Source organism: Boleophthalmus pectinirostris, unplaced genomic scaffold (assembly GCF_026225935.1).
Source record: "Boleophthalmus pectinirostris isolate CB_2022bp ecotype Guang Dong unplaced genomic scaffold, ASM2622593v1 HiC_scaffold_4, whole genome shotgun sequence".
NCBI lineage: Eukaryota > Metazoa > Chordata > Actinopteri > Gobiiformes > Gobiidae > Boleophthalmus > Boleophthalmus pectinirostris.
The window spans coordinates 20,330,818-20,358,158 of record NW_026571353.1 but is presented as its reverse complement, the minus strand read 5'-3'; the positions used below and the strand labels follow the sequence as shown (position 1 = coordinate 20,358,158).

At 37.2% G+C, this 27,341-nt stretch overlaps 1 protein-coding gene across 1 annotated transcript; it reads right to left on the bottom strand.

Annotated features, from left to right (window-relative positions):
* Positions 1 to 344: 344 nt before the first annotated feature.
* Positions 345 to 23,021, bottom strand: npffr2a (neuropeptide FF receptor 2a). The gene is made up of 3 exons (XM_055161927.1): positions 22,976 to 23,021; positions 15,073 to 15,276; positions 345 to 1,302 (listed from the first exon to the last, which is right to left on the bottom strand). The coding sequence occupies exons 2-3, from the start codon at positions 15,267 to 15,269 to the stop codon at positions 345 to 347; spliced, it is 1,155 nt and encodes a 384-aa protein (XP_055017902.1). The 5' UTR covers positions 15,270 to 15,276; positions 22,976 to 23,021.
* Between the last annotated feature and the right edge of the window lie 4,320 nt (positions 23,022 to 27,341).

Below are 27,341 nucleotides of genomic sequence, written 5' to 3'. Positions count from 1 at the left end.
GTTACAGTGACAACTGCATTTGCACGTACTATTTCAGTATTTTGGTTGACTATACTATAGAATTGGTGATCATTTTTTATAACTGTAAAGCTAAAAAGTGTAAATAAACTTAAGTAAGTAAGTGATTAGAATCTGAAATTTTGAGGTTGCGTAGACAAAAGAGCAACACAAAAAATAACTCTTTAAAAATTACTCTTTACTTTTCAATATAGCAAATCTTATTAAAAAACACTACTTGTGGGAGTTGTGCCATCTACTTATGCAAAGAGTGGACAACTTAATTTGATTTGACAAAGGCAATTTCCTGAAATTCAAATATGCTCATCACCTTGGTGGGAATATATTCATATAGACACTGCGGTCACGCCACCACTGCTGCATGATCCTTTCTCAAGGTCCTCCATGACCAGGTCCTGTTCAGTCACGTGGTTAAGTCTCCTGCAATTAGTCTTATCCAGGCTATTGAGAGAAATGGGCTCCATAGAGGTTTGCACATGGTTTGCCGGCAGCACTGAGTTTCCTTGCAACCTATGGGAATATGTTTTCCTCCTCTGTCCGTTCGCTGTGCACAGACTAAACTTAAACACAGACTGAAACCCTCTTCGGAAATTCTCATTAAAGAATCCATAGATAATAGGGTTGACACTGCTGTTGAAAAAGGCAAGCCAGTGGGCAAAAGGATAAATGTAAATATTTATGATTCTGTACTGTTGCTCAGTAAGGCTGGCATAGTCGCTTAGCATCATCAGTGTCCACAGTGGCAACCAGGAGAGAATGAAAAGCAATGCTACAATTAAAAGCATTTTGATGACTCTCTGCTTCTTCTTGGACACAGTGTGGCGGTTATCATGGCCCGGTTTACCTCCTGTTGGGACTGTTGTTTTGAAAAGGGTTATTCCAATCCGAGCATACATGATCACGATGAGTGAAAGGGGAGCCAGGTAGATGTTGGCAAACAGAACTGTAGTGTAGATTTTGCGCATTTCCTGGTTGGGCCAGTTCTCGCGGCACCAGTAGAAGGGGCTGGTCTTGTTGTCATAGCCAAGTAAAACACGGATGGTGTGCTCCTTGGTCACCTGCAGCATCACTCCAGAGGGACACATGATGGAGATGGCCAGTACCCAAATGATGACGATGATCATAGTTGCTGTGGAAATGGTCAGCTTCTGCTTGAATGGGTACACGATGCAACGGAACCTGCAGCAACAATGGAAAATGTGAGTGAAATAGCAGAGTTTATTAAGGGGGGAAAAACATGGCAAAGTTGAGCAACAATTTGTACACATACAGTATCTCTCATTGCTTGTTAAAAAATGACCCAAACACATTTATGATACATTTATTTTACATGGAATAAGTACACAGGCTACTTAACAACTGGAGAACATCAAGTGCTGTTACAGAGCTGTTATAATCAGCATGAGTGGCCTTTTTACAGGACAGATGGTTGAGAGATGAATAGACTGTAATGACCAATTTCTATGTTTGTCAAGATAATCACAGATCAAATACAGTATGTAGAGGTATGCTCCTTTTCCCATTTCCATTAGAAAGGAGATGCTGGAAAACCTTGTCAGATGACTCACTGTGACTACTGTATAAAAGCTCCAACTGTCAGCTACCTGGAAAACAGTTAATGCATGGCTTATTGCTTCTAGAAGTAACGTGTGCCATATGTCTGTACAGCACATTCCTAAAGCTGATGAATGCAACAGGATGGACTGCACACTGTTTCATTGTTGCTGCTGCCAAAATTCCCTTCAGGATCAATAAAGTATCTTTCTATCTATCTACCATCTTTGAAAAATTTTTTGACCAAGGTTTGAGGATATTGCAGCCGCACGTATCACAGTATATTTTAACCATAGACTTTATCAAGGGGTGAACAAAGTGGGTATGACGTCAACCATAGCATTCAGCTCCAACCAAATTAAGCTTATAGGAGTTATAGGGGTGAATGTGGAGCGGAGTTCTATATTTGGAATTTGACTGCAAGTACCATGGCAACCAAAAAGCCAATCCAGAGAAAGGATGTTGAAGGTAATGCCATAATGCAGGCGTCGAGCAACGCTGTCAATCAAGCCTAACACTACCAGGAGAGACCTCAGAGAAAGAAGGCACCTGATTTGTCCGTCATTAAAGTTCATATCTTCATTTAGAGACAAAATAGCACAATAAATACAAGGACCATATAGAATAAGTTAATATGAATATTTTTAAGACCAAAATGACGAGCTCGACAGCAGCATTTACTGAGAGAGGGCCGAGTTTTTTTCAGTAGAAAGTGAATTGCAGCCAGGGTCGATGGCGCCAGAAGCACGCCCAAGCTCAGTAGCTGTTTGGAACGCAGCAGCTAGCTGTTTAGCTATGTCCATTTATATAGGCTATGATCTTAACCCAAATTATTTTCAAAGAACTCTTTTTCAAAATTTTTTTTATTTTTTTTAAACTAAATTGCCTACTTCACCCCTCTTTCGATCCATCCTTTCTCTCCCTGCTTAAAATGCAGCTCACGGTCTTCAAATAAAAGGTTTGTGGCTTCTTTAAAGGTAGACCGTCTATTGAAAAGCTGAGTGTTTGAGAATCTGAGTGCTCAAAATCATATAAATAAAAAAAAAAAAAGCTAACAAAAAAAAAAACAGTGGCTATTCGGCATTTATTCAGAATCACTGCAGCACACTAAACTCTAAATGTTCACCCTGTTTAAATATATTATTATCTCTTTTTTCACTTAATTATTTTATGTCAATTAAAAGCAAATAATTCTGATTTGAAGATGAACTGTTTAAAATATGTTCATTTACATAACAAATTTAAATGGAATATGGTGGCATATTAAGCATATTTCAACATTTAATTATATTTAATATAGGTAGGATATATAGATATAATAAACATTACTTAAATTGTTATGCCAGACAAATTACACAGCAAAATCAGACTGAGCAACAACATGACAATGACAGTTTCATTTTATTTCACAAAGCACCACAAATCCTGCCCAAATAAGAGGAAGTTAGATATTGACTCTTAGTACTTGTTACTAAAAATCATAATAATAATGTTTTTTATTTTTTTATTTTGCTGCCTAAAATTAATGGAATAGAATGATCTTATCACTATCAGGTTGTGTGTGCAGCTCTTCTAAACATGTCACTCCTGAAAGGGTCTATTCAAATAAACAATCTCTTTTACAAGCGTGACCTTGCCAAGAGGAAGCTAAACACAATCTTTAATTGTGCTCATGTCACTGTGTGTTCTTTAAGGGACAAAGGTCTTTGTGAAGTGTGACAAAGTCCTCAAGATATTTTATTAGTACAAACAGTAGGCTACATTTACCATGACCAAGTGTCCATGTTTGCATATCATCTCCGCTAATGTACATTTCTTTGTTCATAATCTTAAAAAACCCACAGAGCATCACATGTTTTGTACACCATTCACGACTGACCCTCAAAGTAAATTGCCTGTCTTATACATACTTGGCAGGTTTAATCACGTCACAGTGAAATAGGGTGACTGTGGTAATTGGGATGCCAGTACATTTCACAGAGCGTGTCCTTGCCAGGGCCCATGCCTCCTGAGGTGCTGCTGAACACAGATGACTTTTTGTGAGTCTTTAAGGAGGGATGAAAGAGCAGCTTAGGTCTCTGATTCAGGTTTTAGACTGCTCTTATTTTCAAGTAAAACAAGCTAAATCCATGTGTGGTGTGCGCATGCTGGGTGCCACATTTATGTACAAAATGATTCTCTGCGCCACCCATACTTCCTAATGATGCATAAAGAGAACATAGCAGAACAAAAAACACTTGGCTACAGCCTGTACTGCTGTAACAAGAAAAATAATCTGATATATAATTGTTTCACATTACCAAGGATTGGGGAGATGGATGATGATAATTATCTTAAATGAAAAATCAGTTTTTGAATCCTAACAAGGAGAGTTCTATCTGGTGTTCATTTTGTGGATTATGCATGAAAGACATCTACTCTGATCTTCTCCTCATTATCACACTCAGACCAATTTGCAGCTTCTGACGCTGTCTCCGCTAACAAATGTTTGAAAGGTAACTTCAGTGGCCTTCACGGTGCCGCCTTTATCTCTAATGCTTTTGTAGTTCTGTTTCTAAGAAGAGACACTTAAGCAAAAGCTTGTGCAATGGGCTTCAATTTCATATTAAACAGAGTAAAGGTCAAACAGCTCTGATTCACAAGGCTAACACAAGTAACACATTGTTAAGTTCAGCACCAAGATGAACGCTGTGTTTTCTATAAGCTGGTAATGCAATTTATTAGACAGATCACAAGTTGTGTAATTTATTCAGTCAGTATTGATTTTTTTACTGTTTCTTGTTAGCAGTTTTAAATGGTACCGGATTACCCAAAAGACAAAGAACTGTGTATTTGAGGACCTAAAACACTATTGGATCGTAAATACATTCATTTATAAACGCTTCTTTTAGTACTGTGTGAAGGTACATGGCTTCAGTAACACGTGGAAGATATGCAGATACCTTTGGGGACTTGAACCTTAAGTCTCCTTGCTGAGAGAAAGGGACTATGGGTAATTTTCTTGAGTAATGCATTTGAATGATAGTGCAATTCATCACACATGCTTGTTACAAAGAGGAAGTGAATCTCAACAAGCTGAATGTCTGAATATGTTTCCCTTGTGACTATGCCAGAAAATACATCTCAATAACAGGAATACATTTTGCATTTACTTAAAAGTCTTATATTACACAAAATTTACTCCTATGAGCCATGTTAGAATGTTGTTACCTGATCAAAATCATACCTGTAGTTGTGCTTTTTTTCACATGTTTGATTAATCCTTTATTATTAGACTGTCTACAGCTCAAAACCTCAAATTTCTCTGTTCCACCGTTGCGATGTCATTAAGCAGAAGTTTGCAAGTTAGAAGCTATGTTTTACCTTTTCTTAAGTAGAGATTGTAAATTTCTGGGTTTAAATGATCCAAATGAAAAAGAGACAGTAGAGCATCTTTGGATATTATTACATGACATCACAAGTTGAAGTGTTTTCTGTTTGAGAGAAGAACTCAAATGTTTGTGTGTAAAACGTGAATGGAGCAATACAGAAATTAAGCAAAACTCAAGATTCAGACTTTGTGTTCTGTGAGCTGTACGTTAGAAGGAGGACAGCTAAGCAGTGGTCATTCTAGGTAAATGCTAACAGATCCTTACGCTCAAACCACTCATATCTAAGCACCATATATTGGGATAACTCGGGATACCTCGGTTCCAATTAAATTTCTATCTCTAATATACAAAAAATCATTATTGGTTTAATTAATAAGAATCAATTATTGAGCTATATTACCGGATTATTCGTGGATCGAAGTCACAGTGCAAACACTTCAACTATTTAAAGTACTGGTCTTGAAGAATGAATAGGTATGTCGTATTTTATACCATTGGCTAATCGAGCGAGAATATAAGCACTAATGTGACCACAAGATGTTGTATAAAAACAATAAGTTATGGAGGATCAATTTCAGAGAACATACTTAAATAATATTTACAGACACAATTGAAGTACACGCGATATTATTGTTTCTCTTGTGGTGTAAAATCCAGTAGCCCCGGAGGTATGCCTTGCAGAGGTTCTGGTCTCGCAAGTTCATACATCAATCTTTTCTTGCACAACATTGGCATAATGGGGTTTGTCTATATTAAACCAACAATGTTCCAAACATTTAGCCGTGGTGATAAACAAATCATACTCCCATGGTTAGCGTAAAACAATTCATGGGGACAGAAAGAAATGAAAATATCTGCCTCAGTACCACTATTAAGTCATACCTCAAACACAGACGGGCAGCTGTAGACGTATCCATTCATACCTGGAGATGCTGCAGCGTACAAATGACGCTTAGAAAACTATAAATAGCGTGGAGGAGACAGGTGTGACGTTGAACTGTTAAATGTGATTTCATTCAGAATGGTAAATTGTACTCCCACGTGAGATAGCATTTCGGACTAAGGGATATAACCACACCACAGTCACATCAAAGCAATGGGAATTTGTGATAATGTCAGTTCTAAGTGTCTTGGAGGGGGAACAATGGTCCAGGGGTTAGGAGAAAGCAACCAAAATATAATAATGAAAATATATGCATAATAGAATGACTGCGATCAGATAAGCACGCTGAGAAGGAGGTAATCACCATATCAATACAGGTAGATTATAACACATATAACATGTAATCACAGTGAGGGGCTATGCGGAATCACAGTGTGTAGCCTCAATATAATATATTTACTCACACGGCTACTCACCTATTCACATAAGGGTAGCACAATTCCAAGCACACATTACAGGTCCCGGTCTTGTGGAGGCTCAAACACCTGTCGATAAAAGTCATAAATTCGACAAGAAAGTGTGTCTAAAAATAAAAATCATGTTATTAGGAGATGGATCCAATTAAGGAAAGAAATGAGGTTCACAATAGAATAACGTAGGTCATGATTAACAAGTGGCTGGTCGGTAATATTACTCAAACGGGCATGGAAGAGGCCAACACTGTAATCCGCTGTCAAGGTATATGTCGTACAACTAAAGGAAAGGGTCCAGAGACCAGCAATTCCGTCATGAGTACCGCAAATGAGTCAGAGCACATTTTCAATTTAAAGGAGCTGATTATTATTCATAGAAATGGCATGATATTCGAGCTCTGCTATTAAGCATTCTTGTCATTGGAGACATCCCAAAGCTAATATAAAAATTTATATTCTAATCGGGCATACACAAGAGTGCAGACAAAGCGACATACTGACTTTGGTGCAGGGAAAAAACAAATTGATTAATTATATACTGAAATCTTGATGCATCTATATTTTGAAATGTTACTACGGCCCCTGGGAGAGATCAACTCCTTTGCAAGACTACCAATACAGCGGTGTGTTGGTTTAGAGAAAAGTATTGTTTTGTCTTAGATTTTTGGATGCACATTGTGCGGAATTGCAATTTCTCTAGCTGAGTCATAAGTTTTGGCAAATTAAGTCATACAATATCAGCGGAGAAGATGAGTCCATTGGTGAGCAGGTCATTGTTTATTGTACATATATCCTAATATTCATATTATATGGTACTGAGGATCTCTTTGTTTCGTGGTTATACAGATCAGTACAGTACCTGTTACGGTCAGGATCGTCTATGCATGAGTGTGTCAGCAGAAAAAATGCTCTGCTAAGTTGTTCCATAATATGCCTTCTTGCAATGATTATTTCATCAAGCTGTGGAAAAAAATCTATTATCACTAGAATAGGACGACGCGTTTACACAGCACCAGATTTTATATAACTATGTCAGAGCAAGATTAGTTATCCTATGGTGTCGTGGAAACACACTATATGACCTACTATGACAAATTAGTACTTAATTCTAACATAAGTATCAATAATTAACTATCAGGTATTGCAATAAGCACTAAGTAAACATACATCAATATCAGAATACTCACTGGTGACCTAACTGAGCAGAAACAACAAGATATAGAAAGCAGTAGAAGGGAGATGATAAGAAAGCGTTTGAGCGAGAATCATTGCAATAATAAGAACTATCTATTCTTTCATAAGTGTAACATAAATGTAAATTCTAATAAAATATCTATTCTAAGTAATATTTATTTGTTGCACTCGATAGAATTATCGAAGGAGAAACTTGACAAGCTGGCAGCATTAGTATATAGTTATTGAGTGTAGAATATCAGAGCAAAATATAAACATGTTTACTCAATGACGTATTTATAAATAAATTATATTTTCGTGTATCATTCAAAAATATACTTAAAATTCTTCTCATACGTTATGCTTTAGATATATTAAAATTGTTTTACACATCTAATTATGTCTTTATTATACACACTAATATTAAGATCAGTTCACCTGGGAGGAAAGTGAAAATAAGACCATCCAGTGGCATATTATAAGCATTAGGTGCACTCAGCCATAAAGACCTTGGAAGATTCACGAAAATTACATGAATCGGACATACAACGATTAGAGTTGTGTAGTAATATAACAGTTAAATGTTTGTGCGGTAGTTACAAAACAAGAACTAGCAGTTGGTCGTTCGCTAGCTAGCTTATTCGAGATTTTCGTCGACATGCTCTTATTCAAGACAAACTCTCTCAAGTATATACGACAAGTAATTAAGTACAATAGCAGCAACAAAATTTGATGTACGGCATTAATGTCACAGACTAAAACAGACAAAACATTAGACTCTAGTTTGTAGCATAGTCATTTTTTATTGTATACGACTAATACATAGTTCTCAAAAATTGTTAGACGCACTGCTTATTTTTCTCCTTAGACCTGGTCCGAGTCAAACATCACATTAAACATTCAACATTCATATTTTCTGATATTCACTAACATCACTAGACAATAAATTCTGCAGTTTTTCAGACCAAGGTGAGTTTTTTTCATATCTGACACTTTCGACTGATATGACGTTGCTGAGAAGTGTCTATCAGTGATTTAGATTAACTTTTGTGTCATTTACATTGTGGTACGCGCAACTTTCTAGTGCAGGGTCCACTACCTGCTTGTCTCATCGAACAACCACAGCTCACTCGATCACACACTTGGATGATTCTCATGTACGATATTATTCCATTAGATGGACTAGGTGTAGTCTTATAGGCAATTCTCAGAGAGCGTCGCGATGATGGCGAGCAGCTCGCAGTTCACAGACGAGACAGAGCTACTCAAATCGATACCAAGATGGACTCCCTGGTAGGGTTTGGTTGTGTTGGTGGGATTAATACCCGTCGAGCTTGACAAATCGCTAACATGCGGATTAAAGTAAAGAACATGGCTAGTAGTATGTATGGAGTTAGGACTGGATCAAGGAGACCATACCACCCCCACACCATGTAACTAGGTGTGCCACAACGGCATTCTACAAGTCTGGTGCCTAATCTGGATAGACCCTCTGGGTCCACTAAGATAGTCAAAATATGTGACCAATAGTCAGGATATGTAAGGTTAGAGTGATGTTAGACTACCAAACAATGGATAGTCATGTTTGTGCTTCAGTGAGCACAATTACGATGATTCAACTCATTGCAGCAGGCTAAAGCGCTTTTTAGGCTCATGAGACACAACACTACCAAAAGTAGAATAAGTTTGAGTAGATGGAAGCTACGTCTAACTTGATACACGCAGTATCCTGTCACAATAGCACTAATCAGTCACGAATCAACCGATCCTCATCTTCAGTGCTGCACGTGAGCAAAAGTCGGATTTGGTTTTTCTTGTAGCTATTACAGGGTCATCGATAAGTCATACTACTCGAATCACATGAATATGCCGAGTTGCAATAAGTTCTAGAAGAGCGGCTTAAATTTGGTCAGAGAGAGTGTGCTTGTGTCTGATCTCGAACTATACTTTATATTTGGCGCCTAGTAAGCCCCGACCTGATAGACGTGTCACAAAAAAGTAGCGATACATTCTGCACCATAATCTGGTTACACGATGAATAAACGGGCGACGAAAGCTATTATCGAATATTTAAATAAATTATTATAATGAATTGAGTATAATATTGTGATATTATAAAGATACAGGGTGTCCTCGATAGACGCTCTATGTGAGGCATTCTCTATTAATAAAATATTAACTCGGAATATGTAAATGTAAATAAGGCACACCATACAGATATTTGGCACACACACACAAAATTAGTTGCTAGGCGGAGCTTACTATACTCGGACCAACCAGAGAGAGACTCTCTCTGTTGGAGAGAAACCCGAATTGAGCCAACACTGCTGCTGTGTGCAAGTCCATTGTTGAGGTACCAAGGCTGATACAGGCATTACACGCCGAAGTATTTTTAGCTCTGTCACACTCGAGGGTACAAATAGAAGTTGGGTCGCTGTACAGTCAGTTATAATGATTCAAAATGCGCACAAGTATCATACTTGAGTTGGCTATGGTCTGCTTGCACTACTTACATGTCTATGCTCTAGAGCTTCAATGGCCACAGGAGTGTAGGCATACATTTGAGATATATGAGCTGGAGATAATAAATAAGAAAGGCAAATATGTATATGAGAGAGCGAGCAAAAGTACGAAAAAAGTCATACAGAAGTAGATTCAGATATCTTTGACATATGGAGTGTAGACTTTGTTGAGTTGAAACAAAACTGTAATATGATAATTATGTTGATTGTATTGCATATGAAGTCACACATTCTAATTAATTAACTAAAGAACAAAAAACTATTTAATGAGCAAGTTTCCACATAATATTCATATGCTGATATTATGTAATCAATCATAAATAAAGAAATATAACACAAAAAAAACATGGAAGTGGGACTTGGTGGAAAATACCATCCCTTATAAAAGCACTACACCAATTCGGTTGGCATCCACCAATGTTTCTTCCCTCTATATAGTCACAATTCTAACTATCTCCTGATTCTATAACACCATGAGTTCATTTGTTACTCTCCTGCCCACGTATCTACCTGATGTCCCTTTGCTTTAGTTGTTTGGTCAATTTTACTAAGATAGAGAAAGTGAGAGCCTCTTGAATCATAGGGGAGATTTAATGGTATTTTCATATCGTCATTTCCTGGAGCTCACTAGAAGATGATTATCTTACAGAGTCGGCGAAACTCAAGGTAGCAGCATTAGCTGCGAATGTGATTTTGCAACCACAAAATAAAATCACAACCAAACTTTTCTATAATGTAATGGAAAGGAGCAGAGTATTGTATCATATTAAAAGTTCAGCCAAGGACAGAATAGTAAGTCCTGGTATGTGTACATGTGCATGAGTCTGCTACAAACGACAAGGTAATTAAATGGAAATGACAATATCGCTAATATCACAGGTAACTGATGAAACTCTTTTCTCGCGGCAAACATTTGTTTCTTTTAGTATATGATAAATTGAGCATTCATACACACTAACAGATTATTTTAAAGCCGAGCAAAGTGTGTGACATGTGGGAACACTTATCATGTGATATGTTTTGACACTTTTTTCACCTTTTGTATATGTCAATAATCATGAGGAGATCATAATCAAGTATACAATAATCACTACTCACAAAATTTTTTTCTCGAGATAAAGTACAGAGACCTAGACACCAAAAAGCTTGGTGCAAGTACACAATCCTCAAATATATTATAATTAAATTATCATATCTCAATATATACCATTTAGATATATTTGAAGTCTCAAGATTTAATGTGAAAATTCATCAAAAAAGATAACAAATATGAAAAGCGAGAATGAGAACACAACAATAAAATCATATCAACAATTATAAGAAGAGTTTTTATGTGAAGAGAGTGGCACTCATAGTAGTACATCCCAGTTAGAGTTTTTATATCATGCAACAAAAAAAGTGCATCAAATACAAGTATGTTTAAGTTTGGACACATAGGGTAGTAGCATCAACGGTTTTACGACCTCTTAGCTATTATCATGCAGTATCCTCAATGAATCTATACCATTACAGATGGCAGCTGAGGTGACGGAATACAATGTTGGACGACCTCTAGATTAAGTATTAAACTTGTCGATGAATGTACATAGTCATAGTCAAGCATATTATCAACATCTCAGTTGATAAACCTAACGCATTATCGATGTCCTTATCATTAAGGACCAAAACTAGTTTGAGTCAAGCACATATCACCTAGCGTTAATCACCAGTGGCTTGCTGCATGGGAGATTCCTAGCTAACTTGGCAGGGCTGGCCATACCTTTGAGGAATTTTACCTTTTCAGTTTGCCCTTTATGCAGGGAGAACACTTTGATAGTATCATGCGGCAGATGTGGCAAGGCACACCTCGCAGCATTCTCGTAGACATCAAACAAATATCAGTGGAATTATATCTACAACACTAACCTCCTGATCATTTCATCCGCTTTAATTATTTCCTGCGAGACAGACAAATAGCTAACAAATCCAAAAGAAACACCTCGTACACTATAGACATTGATTAGTTCTTCATCACTTATCATATGTAAACACTGATGCTCATACATTTAAATTAGAGTTACAATGCGATCTAAACATCAAGACCATATTTCACGGATGCATATAGTCTTATTGTGAAACTTGGCGCATGCTCAATGTGCAGACGAAGCTATTTTAGAAAGGTCACAAAAATACTAGATACTATAATCAATGCTCTCCATTTGTTTGTATGAAAGTTAATCTATAGGTAGGAAGTGTCAAGCAGGCTAGGGTCAATAATTAGCATAGGTAAATTTAACGTTTGCTGTCGCTGATCAATACACTGAAAAACAAGTATATTGTTCATACGTGTAAGTGTACTCAATGGAATTTATTTCGTATTGAAAGGTAAAGCTTATCTTATTACAAAAGGCTTCAGTCTATTGTACCCACACACAACACGCCCAGTTACTTTACTAATATGTTATCTACAGATACACAGAACACACACTAGAGTGCAAATCATATATGATGAGAACTTGCAAAGATTATGTTAAAAGTATAATGATATCTAGGGACTACCGCACTGATCTTATATAGCTAAAAATTCGCATATATCCTGAAAGAGTGTCATATACTTGAACTTAGAAGCGTAACATCTGTAAAGAATAAAATTGAGAGACATACATTGATCATTACTATATTGAGGCATATTTGATACATGAAAAAAAAAGGAATCTATAGTTGGCTAGTAATATGATCTTGGGAAAAAGAGATACATTACGATGATTTTCTCTGTCAGCAAGAATTAAGAATATTGTGATATATCGAGATAGCGATATTATCAAGCGCTTCTATCTTCATTCCTTATAATCAATAAGTCATCTAACAAGAATTAGTTACAAATAAAGTAACACATATATAATTATGAATATAGCAGAAATATAAAGTTTAATTATCCTTTTCAAATTTTAAATAGATGAGTATTGAACGTTCGTAACTTCATTAGTATTAAAATCTAGCAAGCTACTAGGACTAAATTTATGGCTCTAAGTATCACCGGCACTATGGTGTTTTTACTTTTATATTACTTTTGGAAAACTAAGGTCTTAACTTAAAACACAATCCTGACTGTCCTAGTTAAGTTGAATATGGATTCAATCAGTTTCGAGATAAAAATCTAGCACTTATTTCTCCACGAGAAGTAAAATACCAACAATTATCTTTTCTTCAGTAAACACAACTTTTCTTGCTCACACCATTCCACATGTCTTTATTGAGGATATTATACAGTGCAGTTACAGTACACTGGTTATGTAACCAGTACAGGCAGATACCAGAACTGCATGAGAGATTTTTGAGAGCAATCAATTGCTGAATTGTAGTGAGCAAAAAGCCACAGCTTATCGAAATTTGTGCACATTTATTTTGAAGCTCAATACTAGGGTTCCCGCTTGCTTCAGACTTAAGATATGCTGAAGAGGGATTCGAAAATGGAATCACTTGAAAACGAGTTTCCTACTTTGCACTAAGCAATAGCCCTGTGGATCTACACATTAAGGTCATAGGAGAAATGCAGTAAAACTATCTCCTGCTTAGATCATAGTACTGGAGCAACCACATCTCATTCCTCAACATCTATTTCGATCCTAGTTGCGCAATCAGACCAATCAGCTTTTTGCTCAAATGTATCTCAAAACTCACCTTCCGCTGTACTGATTCATTATAACAATGACCTGGCTTGAGTTTGTACGACGTAGGAGTCTTACCTCTCCAGCTTTTGATTTACTATGTGAGGTAATGGGATAGAGATACAAATTCTATCTGTTAACTCTCTTATTCACATTTCACTGTGTTTTGAAGAATAAAAACGTGAGTAACATCTTTATATAGAACTATAGTAATTGGCAGGGAGAGCCTAGGAACGAGTATGGATGCGGGAATCTTCCGCTGCGGAATGAGTTGAGCAAGAGTGCATAGCATCCATTGGTATGGTAAAGATACTGATCGCGTATTTCTTTCGTATGTTGTAGTTTATATTGCATTAAGAGAAACATGCAGTGGAAGTCTAGTGTTATTGTTCTAATGGGCTAATGTATTATATCCTTAAAGTGTTAAAAGATTATGAGTATTCTTGCCGTACAATATGTGTGTTACTTGGAGATATTTGGATTTGTGTTATGTGCGGTGCAGGGATATCATTTTGCTGCTTGTTATGCGAACCCTACTTTCATATAACTCAGAATGTGACCGGGAACATATCGGCAACCGGACATCAGGCTAACCATAGTTCAGTATTCAAGACCAAATTATATATTATATTATTATGGAAGACGGTATACCTTGAGGACCGCCTTCAGACCACAATTATCTAGATATCTCGACTACATATTAGAATTCTAATAATTAGAACACAATAGATATGCATTTATTACTACTCATATTATTATTATATCTATACACCACATCCCTCAGAGAACACTTCACCATGCCTGAGAAATCAGAGCCACTAACAACTTCAGCTGCCAAAAATTTAGAGCAAGACATCACTTCAGCCAACACTTAGTAAAGACTAATAAGAAATTTGCGCTTATGCAAGCAAACTGAAATGGTCTCGAGCAACTTCGCGAGGACGAAAATATTACTGCTTTACTTATTACTTCTATGTTCCGCTTTCACTCACACGTTAATATGCAAAATCTTCTCATACCGATAGGAGCTCGATTATTACGCAGAACACTTAATGGACCAATTTGCTGCCTCCCACCGCGACAGAAAGGTAAACCATATCCGTCACCATTCTTGACTATGGAATGCCTACGCTTAGAGAGATTATGCGTGGAGGGTCAAAGGTCGGAAACACACAAGAGAGTAATATGGACGATGATTTGTCGAGATTAGTATGTTCCCTCGCTGAAGGATCAATACCAAAGAGGCAGAAGAGAACGCACACGGTGTCCAAGAGATAAGCAGTCATTCACATGAGAACAGAGGCAGCTGCTAATAATCGAGACGTACAACTGTCGAGGTAGACACAAGCACGTTCTCTAATATACGTTTTTGTCCACACATCCCTTTTCCACAATGAGATCGACTAAATGAAGAACAACAAAGCAGTTCACCTATTTCTTCCGGCGACCATACACACCAAGAATATGAGTAAGTAGGACACGATGAAGATGGAAGCCGTGGAGGGCGGGTGCAGGTAAAATCCCACATAGGTAATGTTGTTTCTGGGCAGGACTGTCTCTAGGCTGGAGTTGTAAAATGTCCAGTTATCGTACAGTTGAGTGAAGTTGGTTTCAAATCCTTGGTTCATTTTAAACCTATGGAGAAGAAGAGCAGAGGTGTGATTTGCAGCAGTTGACTTGTTACATCGTTTTAAAGCAGACATGTCAAACTCATATCAAATATGTATTAGAGCTGGCCCGCTAGGTACATATATGTTGTTATTATTTTATATTATGCTTGTTCTGGATTCAGTGTTTAAGCAAACTTTTATTAAATATTTACTTTAATTAGAAAAGCTATAACATTACATATCTCAAAAGAAGAGAAAACATAAAGATGTTGTTGAAATTTTTCAATAAATATTTAGTTTGGCCCACGACTTAGCCCCAGTTTTTAATTTTGGCCCTCTGTGAATTTGAGTTTGACACCCCTGGTTTAAAGGGTCTCTACACAATTTTTTCCCATGCATCTGAGCTAAATTTGTATTGCCCCAGTAAATATAATGTATAAGCAGCTTTTGAGATTAAAACATGTATGCATTGTTCTTGTTTTGTAGTCAGGAAGTGTGCTTTAGCATGTTTGTTATTGTTGTTAGCTTTACTCTCACGACAAAACTGATTTCTAAAAATTCTGAAAATCACCAAAACTCCTCGTGGTGAATACTTAGGATGCTCAGAATACACAAGGTGAGTAAGGTAAATCTTTAGACCACTGTTTTGTTTAAGGTTTGTGTTGCTAAACTTGATACACAGAATAGATTTGTTCCGATATATTTTTTTACCAAGTACCTATTCGATACCACAGTGTGTTGAAAACAAAAACAACAGGGAAGCCACTATAAAGAAGCTCATGCTCTGAGTACAGGGCTAATTTAACATGACAGTATTCAGAGTTAATTTAAAGTTCTCTCTTCACTGTATTAGCATCTCAGAGCCTAGTGTACAGTCAGTTAAGCGCTCTGGGCGTTAGCGAAACAGCTACAGCCCTCAACTATCCATCCTCCTTCAGAAAGCTACACTATGCTATTGGATCGGTGAATTGGTTTGCATAGTCACTGTTACCTAAAAAAATGCAGTAGGCTATCACAGTATTTGCCAACATCAGTTATCGGAACAATCCTACCCAGAATGACCAATACTTGTAATTCATTGGTACAGATTGACAGTGCACCATCATGGTCTCCATTTAGCTCCTTGTTACTGTATAATTTATGATAATGACATATACTCACTAGCGGCAATATGGAACACAGTCTTATACAGAGAAGGATTGGACCATATTTGGAAACTCAGAGCCTGATGAAAAGAGTAATCTTTAAATGAAGGGTATGTAAAAATGTGATTTAAATTTCAGAAATATGACCTATCTGTGTTCCCACATAAAAGGTAGGTGTGTTCAAATCAGCACTAGCTTTTACTTATAACTATTGTAATGCTGAGCTATTCTTGATTTTGTAATTCATGGACTGTCCATATACTGAGAATGAGAAAAATATGTGTCCTCTATACACAGGTTAAACCACTGGCAAACCAGGATCAGCTGTAATTGCAAGGAAAAAATAAATAACAAAACAAAACAAAAACAAAGAGAAGTCAGTGCATACCAGATCAATCTGAATCAATTATTTTCATGAAAGGAATCAGAAACTCAATTAAGTTCCTCACGAAGTAATCAATCAAATCAATAAAAGACGAGACTCAGTCCACAATATTAAATGGTCAGATTAATGTCTAGTATGTCATGTTGTTGTGATATTCTCCAGAGAAGAAAAAAGCATTAAGTGTGTTTGCCAACTTTTGCTTCTGAGTTTGACCTTTGACCTCTCGTCGATTAAATGCCACAGCGCTGTCGCCATGGTTACATCATACCCTAGTAGTTTATCCGATTAGCTTGTGTGGAATGCCAGCATAATGAGTGAACCATGTCGACTCGTCTGCACATCAGATAATCTATTGATCATAGCGGCATAAGCACATCAGGGTGACAGAGTTGTAATGCAGGGCTAATCAGGGGCGGACCGGGCTCTGACATCCGGAATCAGGCTACGGAAAGATGAGTTGTTGCTAAGAGCACTTCTGTCACCTGACATGATGCAGCAGCTCCCAGGAGGGAGTCTTTGAGAAAGAAAGTATAAGTAAGCAAGACTTCCCATGAGATACTGAAATGGCCTTTAATTTGTATATCTTAATTTGTTTTGATATGTTTTTCCACTAGTATATCTAAAAGTGTTCTATGGAAGTTTATATATATGATGTTATGATGTTCATCTGCTCATTACGATGTGTTGTTTTGGCAGAACTTTGATCTTATTAGGTCTGTCACCATCATCACACTTGCTGTGACAACTTTTTATTTGCACTCATACGGAAAGGTTCTGTATATGAGGTTAAATAATTAACATTGAGTCATTATAGATACTAATAACTGAGGTGTTTCATTGCACTATTTATTTAATGGAGCTCATGTTTAATTAAGATATGGTTCATTTCCAAAAGAGTTTAAGGGATTATTCAAAGTAGTGTAGTGTGTTTTCCATAAAATTGTCATTATTATTCTTCAGAAAGTTTCCTTTTGCACTGGCACTTTGAACAAAACGCACTATGAAATCTCACCAGGACCAGGGAACATTTGTTGATTACACAGCCATTTTAAAATAATAACCTTGCTATCCACAATCAAGTTCATATGCTTGTTAATATTCTTTACAATGAGTCACTGTTACTCTCAACCTGGTAAATTAAGAAGCGGTTCGCTCTGTATTAAAGCAAAACATGGCAGTGTACATATGAATGGTACATGTGAACACAAGAATAAGAATCACACAAACAGAGAAGACATGTCAACTCAACATGTGAGGTGAACCACAGTAAAAAGAGAGGAATAGGAAAGTTTGCTTTGTATGATCCAGTAATATTTGAGAGGTTATGTCTTCTGTACTTTAAATGATGCATTGAAGATAAGCTGTGGTTAAATATGCAGTGAGTTGGACAGCAGTGAGTAATACATTATGTGCAGAGGAGAAGAAGTGTAATAAAAGAAGAATTGTGGAGAGACAATAGTTGCAGGCAAACCACAGTATCATCTACAATTCTCATTATGTCGTGTATGAGGTTTATTGGCACACAGTCAGTCAAGTGAGTCTGAAAGAACAGTAGAGGGAAGAGCACATGCCCCTGTGGGACCCTGTGCTCAACATGATGATGATGTCACTACTAACCATAATGTTTTTTGTTTTTTTTTAATCCAGCAGCACCCAATAGAGTTTGGATCAAATGTCAAAACCGTTTCATTAATGAGCAAAAAATAAATACATTTATAATAATAATAATAATAATAATTATTATTATTATTATTATTATTATTATTATTAGTAGTAGTAGTAGTAGTAGTAGTAGTAGTATTAATAATAATAATAATGTTGTTAGCAACATTAGCAATGACGAAATAAAACAAAGTATCATGGTTTTCAGCTTTCTGGTGCCATTTTGAGGACTTTCGTCCATCCAAAAGAATCCACATTATTGTGTCATCACTCTGAAAACCAAGGACAGGTTGCACTGATGTTCTATAATTTGATGATGTCCTAATCTCAGAGAGTGGACAATAGTTAAAACAATGGGAGATATATTTCTAAAGAAATCAAATCCTGAATCTAAAAACCTACATGTTGGATCTTACCATTATATACAGGCAGTTCAGAGTGCTGTGACTCCATGTGAACCCAAACTAGTCAGTGGGAGTGAATTAACTCAATATCCTGTCACCCCTTACTGCCCAGCACATCACAGTTAGCCACAGAAAAAACTGAGCAACAAGCTGAGCTGGCAATGGCCTGGGAAAGACTGATGTGAAGCCAAGAAATTTCATCCGGTTCATCTGTGGATACTTTTGTCTTCTTTCTCTAGTCATCTTACATTTTGCAAGGGAGGGAGATCAAGGGAGATCAAGGGATTTTAGTTCATACTTTTCAGTTAAATTCATTGTTAGTGTAATCTTCACTTCAACACTTCACCTCTGTAAAATTCAGATAATGTGTAAAAATTATCTACTCATGTTGGGATTATTACTTATAGGACAAAGAAAAATCAGGTCTGGTACATAAATATATAATTTTAGGATTTTAGAGTGCCCATAATCTGAATGTGATCTAATAATCTGCATATAAAAGATCTGTACATTTCAATTTCACAGTAACAAATCCACATTCACAATTTATAAAATAACATCAATATCGACAGTGGTACTGGAACTGAAAAAGCTGGATCAGAGCATCCCTAGTAATAATAGACAGTTAAGTGGGCAAGGGTGCATCCAAGCCAACAAAAGAGATATGATGCTGAGTGTGCATAAACTCATGTCTGGATGAATCTCCTATTTAGTACAATTCCTGCTGGCCACAATCCCTTTAGAGTCAGCATTTACTGACAGTGGACAGACAGATAAAATGAAGCATGTTGAGTTTCTTGCAATATAGTTAGAAACAAGGGTAGGTGGTCAAGGTTGGAAATAATAAATTGTGGCAGCTGAGACAGTAAAAATAATGACTGCCGTTACCATTAAAAGGTGCACTATGTAACTTTGCTTTTTGTCTCCATGGCAATATTAATGCATTGCCTGAAGTGTTGAATGGCAGAATAGCATCTGTCTTGCACAAGAGTTTTAATGGCTGAAAAAACAACAACCTGAAAAGATGCAATAAATGTTTCATGAAAGCATTTCTTTGAGCAAAACCATTACTTTGCATTGAGTTATTTATTTGCGTCTGCCAATAAAAACTTAATCTGCTTTCTTTAGCACTTTGAGATTACCTTAAAATGTTACATGTGATAAATAGTTTTCATTTTTATCATTATATGTAACAGTGGTCTTATAGGATTTTTTTGGTACTATATATTTTCAGTACCTGTAGTTACTTAAAATACACAGAGGTACCATTTAACCTTGTTATTCCCCAATCAGTGCTGCAAAATAATACTTTTTTTCTTGAATAATTACTCCTTGTTATAACATCTTCAAACACCTCCCAAATTGTGTGTCAAGGAGAGGTGAAACCATTGCTTAATGTTTCTCATTTTCATAGTTTTGGAAAAGCTGAAGTGAATCTAGGGGAAGCTGGGAGAATGTCCTTTGCCTGCTCCCTCTTGATGTATGGTTTGGTCTGAATGAGCTCAAAAGAACATTACATCATTTGAAATAGAATAAAGGTAAAGTTTGCATCTGCCTCAGCAAATACATTGTAAAATTGTGATACTTTTTATATTATATTAATTATATAATTCTTGAGTAATGTAGTTACTAAATTCAGCCTGGAAGACCTCACTGTTCTCCAGTCTACCTCACTACTTCTCCAGACCTTCCCCTCACCTTCTCCTCATCCTTCATCACCTCACTCCCATTACTCCTGCTCGCTGCACCTCCTCTCTGTCCAATCCGTGCCAGTCTGCCCAATTTAAACCCCCTTCGCGGAAACATAGCCTCTTCAACTTGTGCCAGCTCCCCCTCGGCTCTTATCATCTCATTGTTCGCTTCACTCTCCTCATCCTCTCATCGACCTCACCTCTATCACCTCCAGAGTTCAGGCCTCGGGGGAGGACATCTCCTAATCGTCATCCAACTCCTTCATCACAAAATCTTCTGCCGGCGTCTGAGCTCATTCAATAAAGCTTACTAATACATTTTTTTGTGTCTATCAGAATTTCTTCCAAGTGAAATGGAATCGTCTCGTAGGATAAAATAATATAACTTTTGAAGACATGCTGAGTTGCTGAAAACCATGCATTATTCACTCGCAGCTCATTCATACTCACTAATGGAAGGATGCCATCAGACCTCTTTGACATTGTGATGTTGATAAAGAGTATATACATATACATTGAAAGAGTAATGGGATGTTTTGCTGCCCTTTGCTATTAGAAAGCATTTGAATCTTCCAGGACTCACATCTCCTAAATGTACAGGGAAAAACATCTTCTTGAAGTCGGTTTTCTGAAGCTGGCCCGTGGTTTTGACAGCAGGAACACTCAGCGCGGATGTAATAGCACTACCGTCTCTTCCTGCCCTGGGAATCGGTTGAATAAAAAATAAGAGTAAATAAAACATGATCAGAATGCACGAGTGGTTAATTGAGGGAGCCGAGTTTGAATATGTAAGTGGAGGTCTCTGTGCCACCTGATAACTCTATTTATGGACAAATGCATATGTCATGATGATGGGTGGGTGTGGACTGAAATCACAGCACTAGACCTGGAAATCACCTATTTAAATGATTTAGTTCCATTTCACTTCTTGGAATCACAGCATTAGACCTGGAAATCATCTATTTAAATGATTTAGTCCTACTTCACTTCTTAGACTTGCTGGTGAAATGTTCAGATTTGATATAGTCTAAGTTAATTTGAGCTGGGTAGGATAACATATTAATTACATTTTAATTTAGCTTTTAAATGTCTTTCCCCTAGGCTTTTGTTTAATGTCATACTGTGGACTATTCCAAGTAAAGCATTAATAATATCATCTTCATGGAAACAAGATCTCTAACCATAAAAGTTACAAGGTTCACCTTTGATTAAATCCAGAAATCCCATTTCGCGAGAGCTGTTATTGAACCAAATGGTTCAATAACAGCTTCATTTTTACATGTAGTGGTTTGTAGTTTTTCATTAAAAATTAAACAGAATTTCTTATTGTTTTTACTTTTACTGAGCTGTAGCTAAAACAATTCTCATACTCTAAGGACACATGGGCTGGAGATTTACAGATCCACCAGACAAACTTTTAATCATAGTAATAAAGCAAAAACTGAACTGGAATACAAAATAAATGAAACAATATGAAAAGATCAATTGGACACTTTGCAACACTAAAACATGAAATCAGTGCCATTCAATCACTCTGAGTATCCACTGCCCCTTCGATTGCGTTATTAAATTTTTTATCAAAATAGGACTTTGTAAATGCTACTGAGATAAAATGTAAGTACTTCATCAGCACAGCTGGCAGTAGTGGTTTTGAATATTTAAGAAAATATTTTTTAAGTTTAAAATGAATCAATTATTATCCTGTTGATGCTGGTTCAGAGTCTCCTGCCATTCGGCTATAAAGAATCAAATGGAAAAAAGACACAAGGCTTCCCATTCACTAAAAGCTGTTTCACAGAACAGCTGACTACAGAAGTCATAAAAGGAAAAGTGTAGCAAAATTAATATTTTCTAACTATGCAAATGTAACAGAAAACAATAGACTTAGATAACGTTATTGTTTGATGTTGGTTTTCACAACATTTTGTGAAAACCCCCGAGAGGTGACTGCTGTTAAATTGGGCTTTGCAAAAATAATGGAATTTAATTATTCACTGACTACCCTAATTGTTTGATCGGCATTCAGAGCACTCTGACCCTAGTTTGACGGAGGTTAACGTCCAACTTCATGGTTTCCACTCTCCGTGTCAACACGAGAGGTCGAGATTTAACATGTAGGTTGTTATAGCCAGCATCTACATTCACATAGGCTATGTGGTCCAAGCACAGTGCACGGAGAAGCACACGCATGACTGCCCTCTACCCCCTGACAAAGAGCTCCTGTGTGGACAGGAGATGCCTCTACACGGAGAAAGACAACAGTCACCCAGTGGAACAAATAACTACTTCGAGCAAGGCTAATCACCGCACGCTTAAGTAACATGGTAAAGTTCCATCACCATTGTAGATGCAGCAGCTCTTCTCTCCTCAAAAAGCACAATATCATATCCATATCATGAAACACATGGGCTATTTATACAGACACAATCTCTCTTACCTTGTTTACTTCAAATAAAACTTCCGATTAAACGTGTGAAATAAAAGTTAAATATCCACTTTGCTTGAGAAGAAACATGCAGAGAAACAGCAGAAAGTACGCTCTAGTTTGTGTAGGTCCGCTCGAGCATCAGCACCTCTTCACGTGCGTCTTCTTGTGGTGTGGGAGATACGCGCGCCTCTGAGCGCAGAGCTGGACTAGCTCTGAAGCGCCAGCGCTATTTGAAGCACTGACGACGCCGCGACAAAAAGGGGCGGGGTGAATCTGGATGAGCACAGGGTTGGTGAGCGGCTCACAACATGCTGGGAGTGATCCCTTCAAATGTGTTCCGATGGAGAGAGGGCAGGTCACAGATGGTCCGGTCAGCGCGCATTTTGCGCATGGACGTACGTACCAGTGGATCACACAACTGTATGCACTATGTGTGGCAAGTACAACACAACCGATATACGAGGATTATCCCAACACATTACTCACTACATCTTTTTACCACATCTGTAATGATTAATATTCATAACTGTAAGCACAATATAGCACAGTTAAACATACTATCTTAAATCCTGTTTGAAATTTGCATTGTTTATGTTTAGACTATATGTTACATAAGATAACTGCAAGGGTTCACTACTAAATAAAATGTTATTGTTTACATAGTGACGCCAGCACAGCTCTAGTTAGTCAGTGTGATTACTGTCAACGGCCTCTACCTCTTTTATTTGAAGAGAATTAATCTATTTTGAACCAGGGTTAGGTCTGCACAGTAACAAAATAAGAAATAGGACATATTCATTGTTAGGAAGTAACTGAATACATATATGTATAGAATACGTATTCTGAATAGTAATTTTGACCTCAACTGCATTCCGGTACAGTTACTTTCTCATTTGGTGGTATTCAGAATACAGTTACTTATCCTAAATCAAAGGAATACATTATGGTATTTCATCATGTAACTTAGACATCAAACTGCACAGAATAAGTGAGAAAAACAACTCTGCTTTTATGGTGAGTGCATGTGTGATTTTCCACCTCCAAGAACTGCTTAAAAAACTGTGAAACATGTTAAAATTAAATAAGTCAAAATCAAATTTTATGCAGGTATTCAGTATTCTGTAACTTAACTGGAGAAGCAGGACCCACATAGAAACCAAGTGAGTTGAAAATGGACACTGAGCACTGAACTCAAAGTCACCAAATTACAAAGAGTTCAGGGAAAAAAATTGAAAAATGTTCAAAACTCCCAATGCCATGAGCTAGTGGTTACCACATGAAGAATAACTAACCATCTGGCAGGGAGTGGAGGAAGAACCTAGCCCCATCTGAACTGGTTACATGCACCTAGGAAGCACCTTTTCATTGACCCAGATGTGCATCATCATCAGCCATGACAAGGATCATCCATATTGAACAGTGAAGTTATGGCTGGTTTATGGTCCAGTTTCAAATCTACACAGATGTGCTGCACAGCTGTCTGACACACATGAAAGCCAATCAGAAAGCTTGTGGCTGTGCCGTGTACATGCTGTGTACATGCACCTTAGCCAAAAAGTTACATGTTGAATTTCCACTGAACACAAGGGTTGCGATTGATTGATCCACAAACTTTATACAGACAACTTATTAAAAGCAGCAGGTTTAGTGCAGCTCTTTTTTTAACAGCAGTAATTTCACTCATGTACAGTCACATACATCAACATTGACTGTAAAGACTGAAAGGTTTAAATAATTCTCATAAGACTCAGCGCAATAATGGAGAAGGGTGCGTTTGTTATAGTCCATTTTATGGGAGTTGTAGTTTTTACTGAACAGCTGTTGTTCCCAGCGCTGGCTAGGAGGATTAAAATCCATCAAAAGCAGCGATAGCTCCTTTTTCCTTTATGGTTCCTTGGTCCTTATTGTTGACCTCATAATGAAGCTCTCAGTGGTCAAGTCAAAAAAGGAGGAAAGAACAAGAAAGGAGGTATTTTTGCCTCATTTTGGATACGGCCCCAGGGTCCAGCTATAATCAAGGCACAACTTGATTGTTGCTGAACCTCAGGTGCATGATGGAAACAGACTGCAGCTGGTGTGGGCTGGGTGACTCCTCCCAGGTGAGTGACACAGACAGACAAATACAAAGGGAGGGGGAAAGGAAAAACTGTAGGTTCATGACAACTGAAGAAAATAAAGATGAGAAACAATAATGTCAGATGCCATTCTGCCACCGAAACAATGACCCTAAAGCGGGATTCCCCCCCAAAATTTTTATGTACAGTATTGTTATTGAACATAAGCTGAAATAAGAAAATGTATCACTTAATTAGACATAGAAGTTATTTATATTTACTGCTTACATCTTTTCATAGTGCAGAAAACTCACTAACAAAGTACTAACGATAAATATTGATGCTCAAAAATGATTGTTCCTTCTCTCATGTATTAAATGATACAGTAATTATTGTGACAGGCCTAACCAGTGTGCAGCCCTGACAGATTAAACTTTGAGATCTCAACTATTAGCCAATCTCTTTGGAGTGCCACAGGGATTTGTACTTGGCCCCCTGCTTTTTTCTATATATATTAATGACCTCCCTCAGTGCTGTCCTACTGTTAATGTTCAAATGTATGCTGATGACACTGTGTTGTACGTATCTGCAAAAACACCTGCTCAGGCAGGTGAACATCTGAGTCATACCTTACAGCAGGTCTCAAAATGGCTTAGAGTGTCCCACTTGACTTTGAATGTGAAGAGTTTTTTGATGCATACACAAACAAAAAACTGACTTTGAGGTGACTATTCACAATGAGAAAATTCAAACAGTCAGTGAAGTTAAATACCTTGGCCTCATTCTGGATGAAAATGTCAGATTTATCAGTCACACAAAATACTTGGCAAAGAAGATTAAAACCAGCCTCAATTCTCCAGACTTCAAAACTATTCATGAATGTAAAGATCTTCTTGCATCTATCTTATTGTATGACTTCATCACCGCAGGCCTCCTTAACCACATCGAAACCTCTCTGTTCATTATACAAACTAACCCTTGACAAAAAGCCCAGACACTGGCACCACTGCGAAACATAACCTTTTTAGCGTTAAAAATTTTACCAATTTTAATAATCTTAAATTTGTTTTGAAGTGTCTTAACTGTGATACACCCCTGTATTCAGAATTTGCTAGGACCATAAAATGTACACACAGAGCTAACACAAATTGGAAACCAATAACAACAAATTTAAAACTAAATAAAAATTATTGTATGTTTCCAATCAAAAATGCAACCACTAAAAATGTACTGTATATATTTTATCTGTATGAAACTTGTGTGTCTTATCTTATCTGTTTTTATGCATGTAGATTTATTTATTTATTTATTTTTGTACTTTTTGTATTGGGTCCTGCTTGAACAAGTAGCCTATATACCCCTCTTTTTCAAGAAGAGCCATATGCCATTGTCATCAGGTACTTTAGGATGGACAGTGGAGAAAGAAGTACATAAAAATGTGTATTTATTTCTTACAATTTGTTAATATGCTTTAAAATTTCACAACCCAGCTATTTCAACCTGGATAGACACAAAAAGAAATATTAGAAACTGTATTGAATGAGTTATCTTTGGCGCTCAGACTCCAGCAGAAGACAGTGAATAAAGGGAGTGTCCGATTAGATAATGTTTTGGAAATCTCTTCTCCCAGGGGCCTGGACACTGGAGGTGGTACGATGAGAAGCAGAGTGGTGCTGAGGAAGAGGTAGGCCATGACACAATCTGAAGTTGCCGTGCACCTGCAATGGGGGTTTAAATTGGGTAGACTGAGTGCTGATTGGACGAGGAGGAGGTGTGGCGAGCAGTGAGGAGGAGTATTTGGAGTGAAGTGATGAAGAATAAGAGCAGGTAAACTCTGGAGAAGCACTGAGATATATGAGAGTGGAGCTAGGTCTTCCAGGCTGAATTTAGGCTAGCTCTATTTGTCAGCACAGGTTTGTAAAAGCAATTAAGTTGGTCTTTAATCTGTAAGGACATGTTCTTGTGAATGTTTAAAACGCCAATATATTCACCTTATTCCGGAAGTTGCCGTGCACGCCATCATTATCATTTAAGTCATGTTTATTTTGTATGAGGCTGCTGATCTTGACAGCAGATAAGTTCAATACTATTAAGCCATTTTAAAGCCCCCCAGAGAATCGGTTCAGTGTTGACTTGTTGGTGCAAATTAAAATTGAACATTTTATACGAATGAAGCGACTTTAAGTCATATTTTAACTGCAAAACCTCACTGAAATGAATAGGATTTAGGAGCATTTAGAGACAAAAGTGGGTGGGGTGGAATGAAAGATGAACAGTCTATTTGAAATGGGTGGAGAGATCCATGTTTTGTGTACTTATAC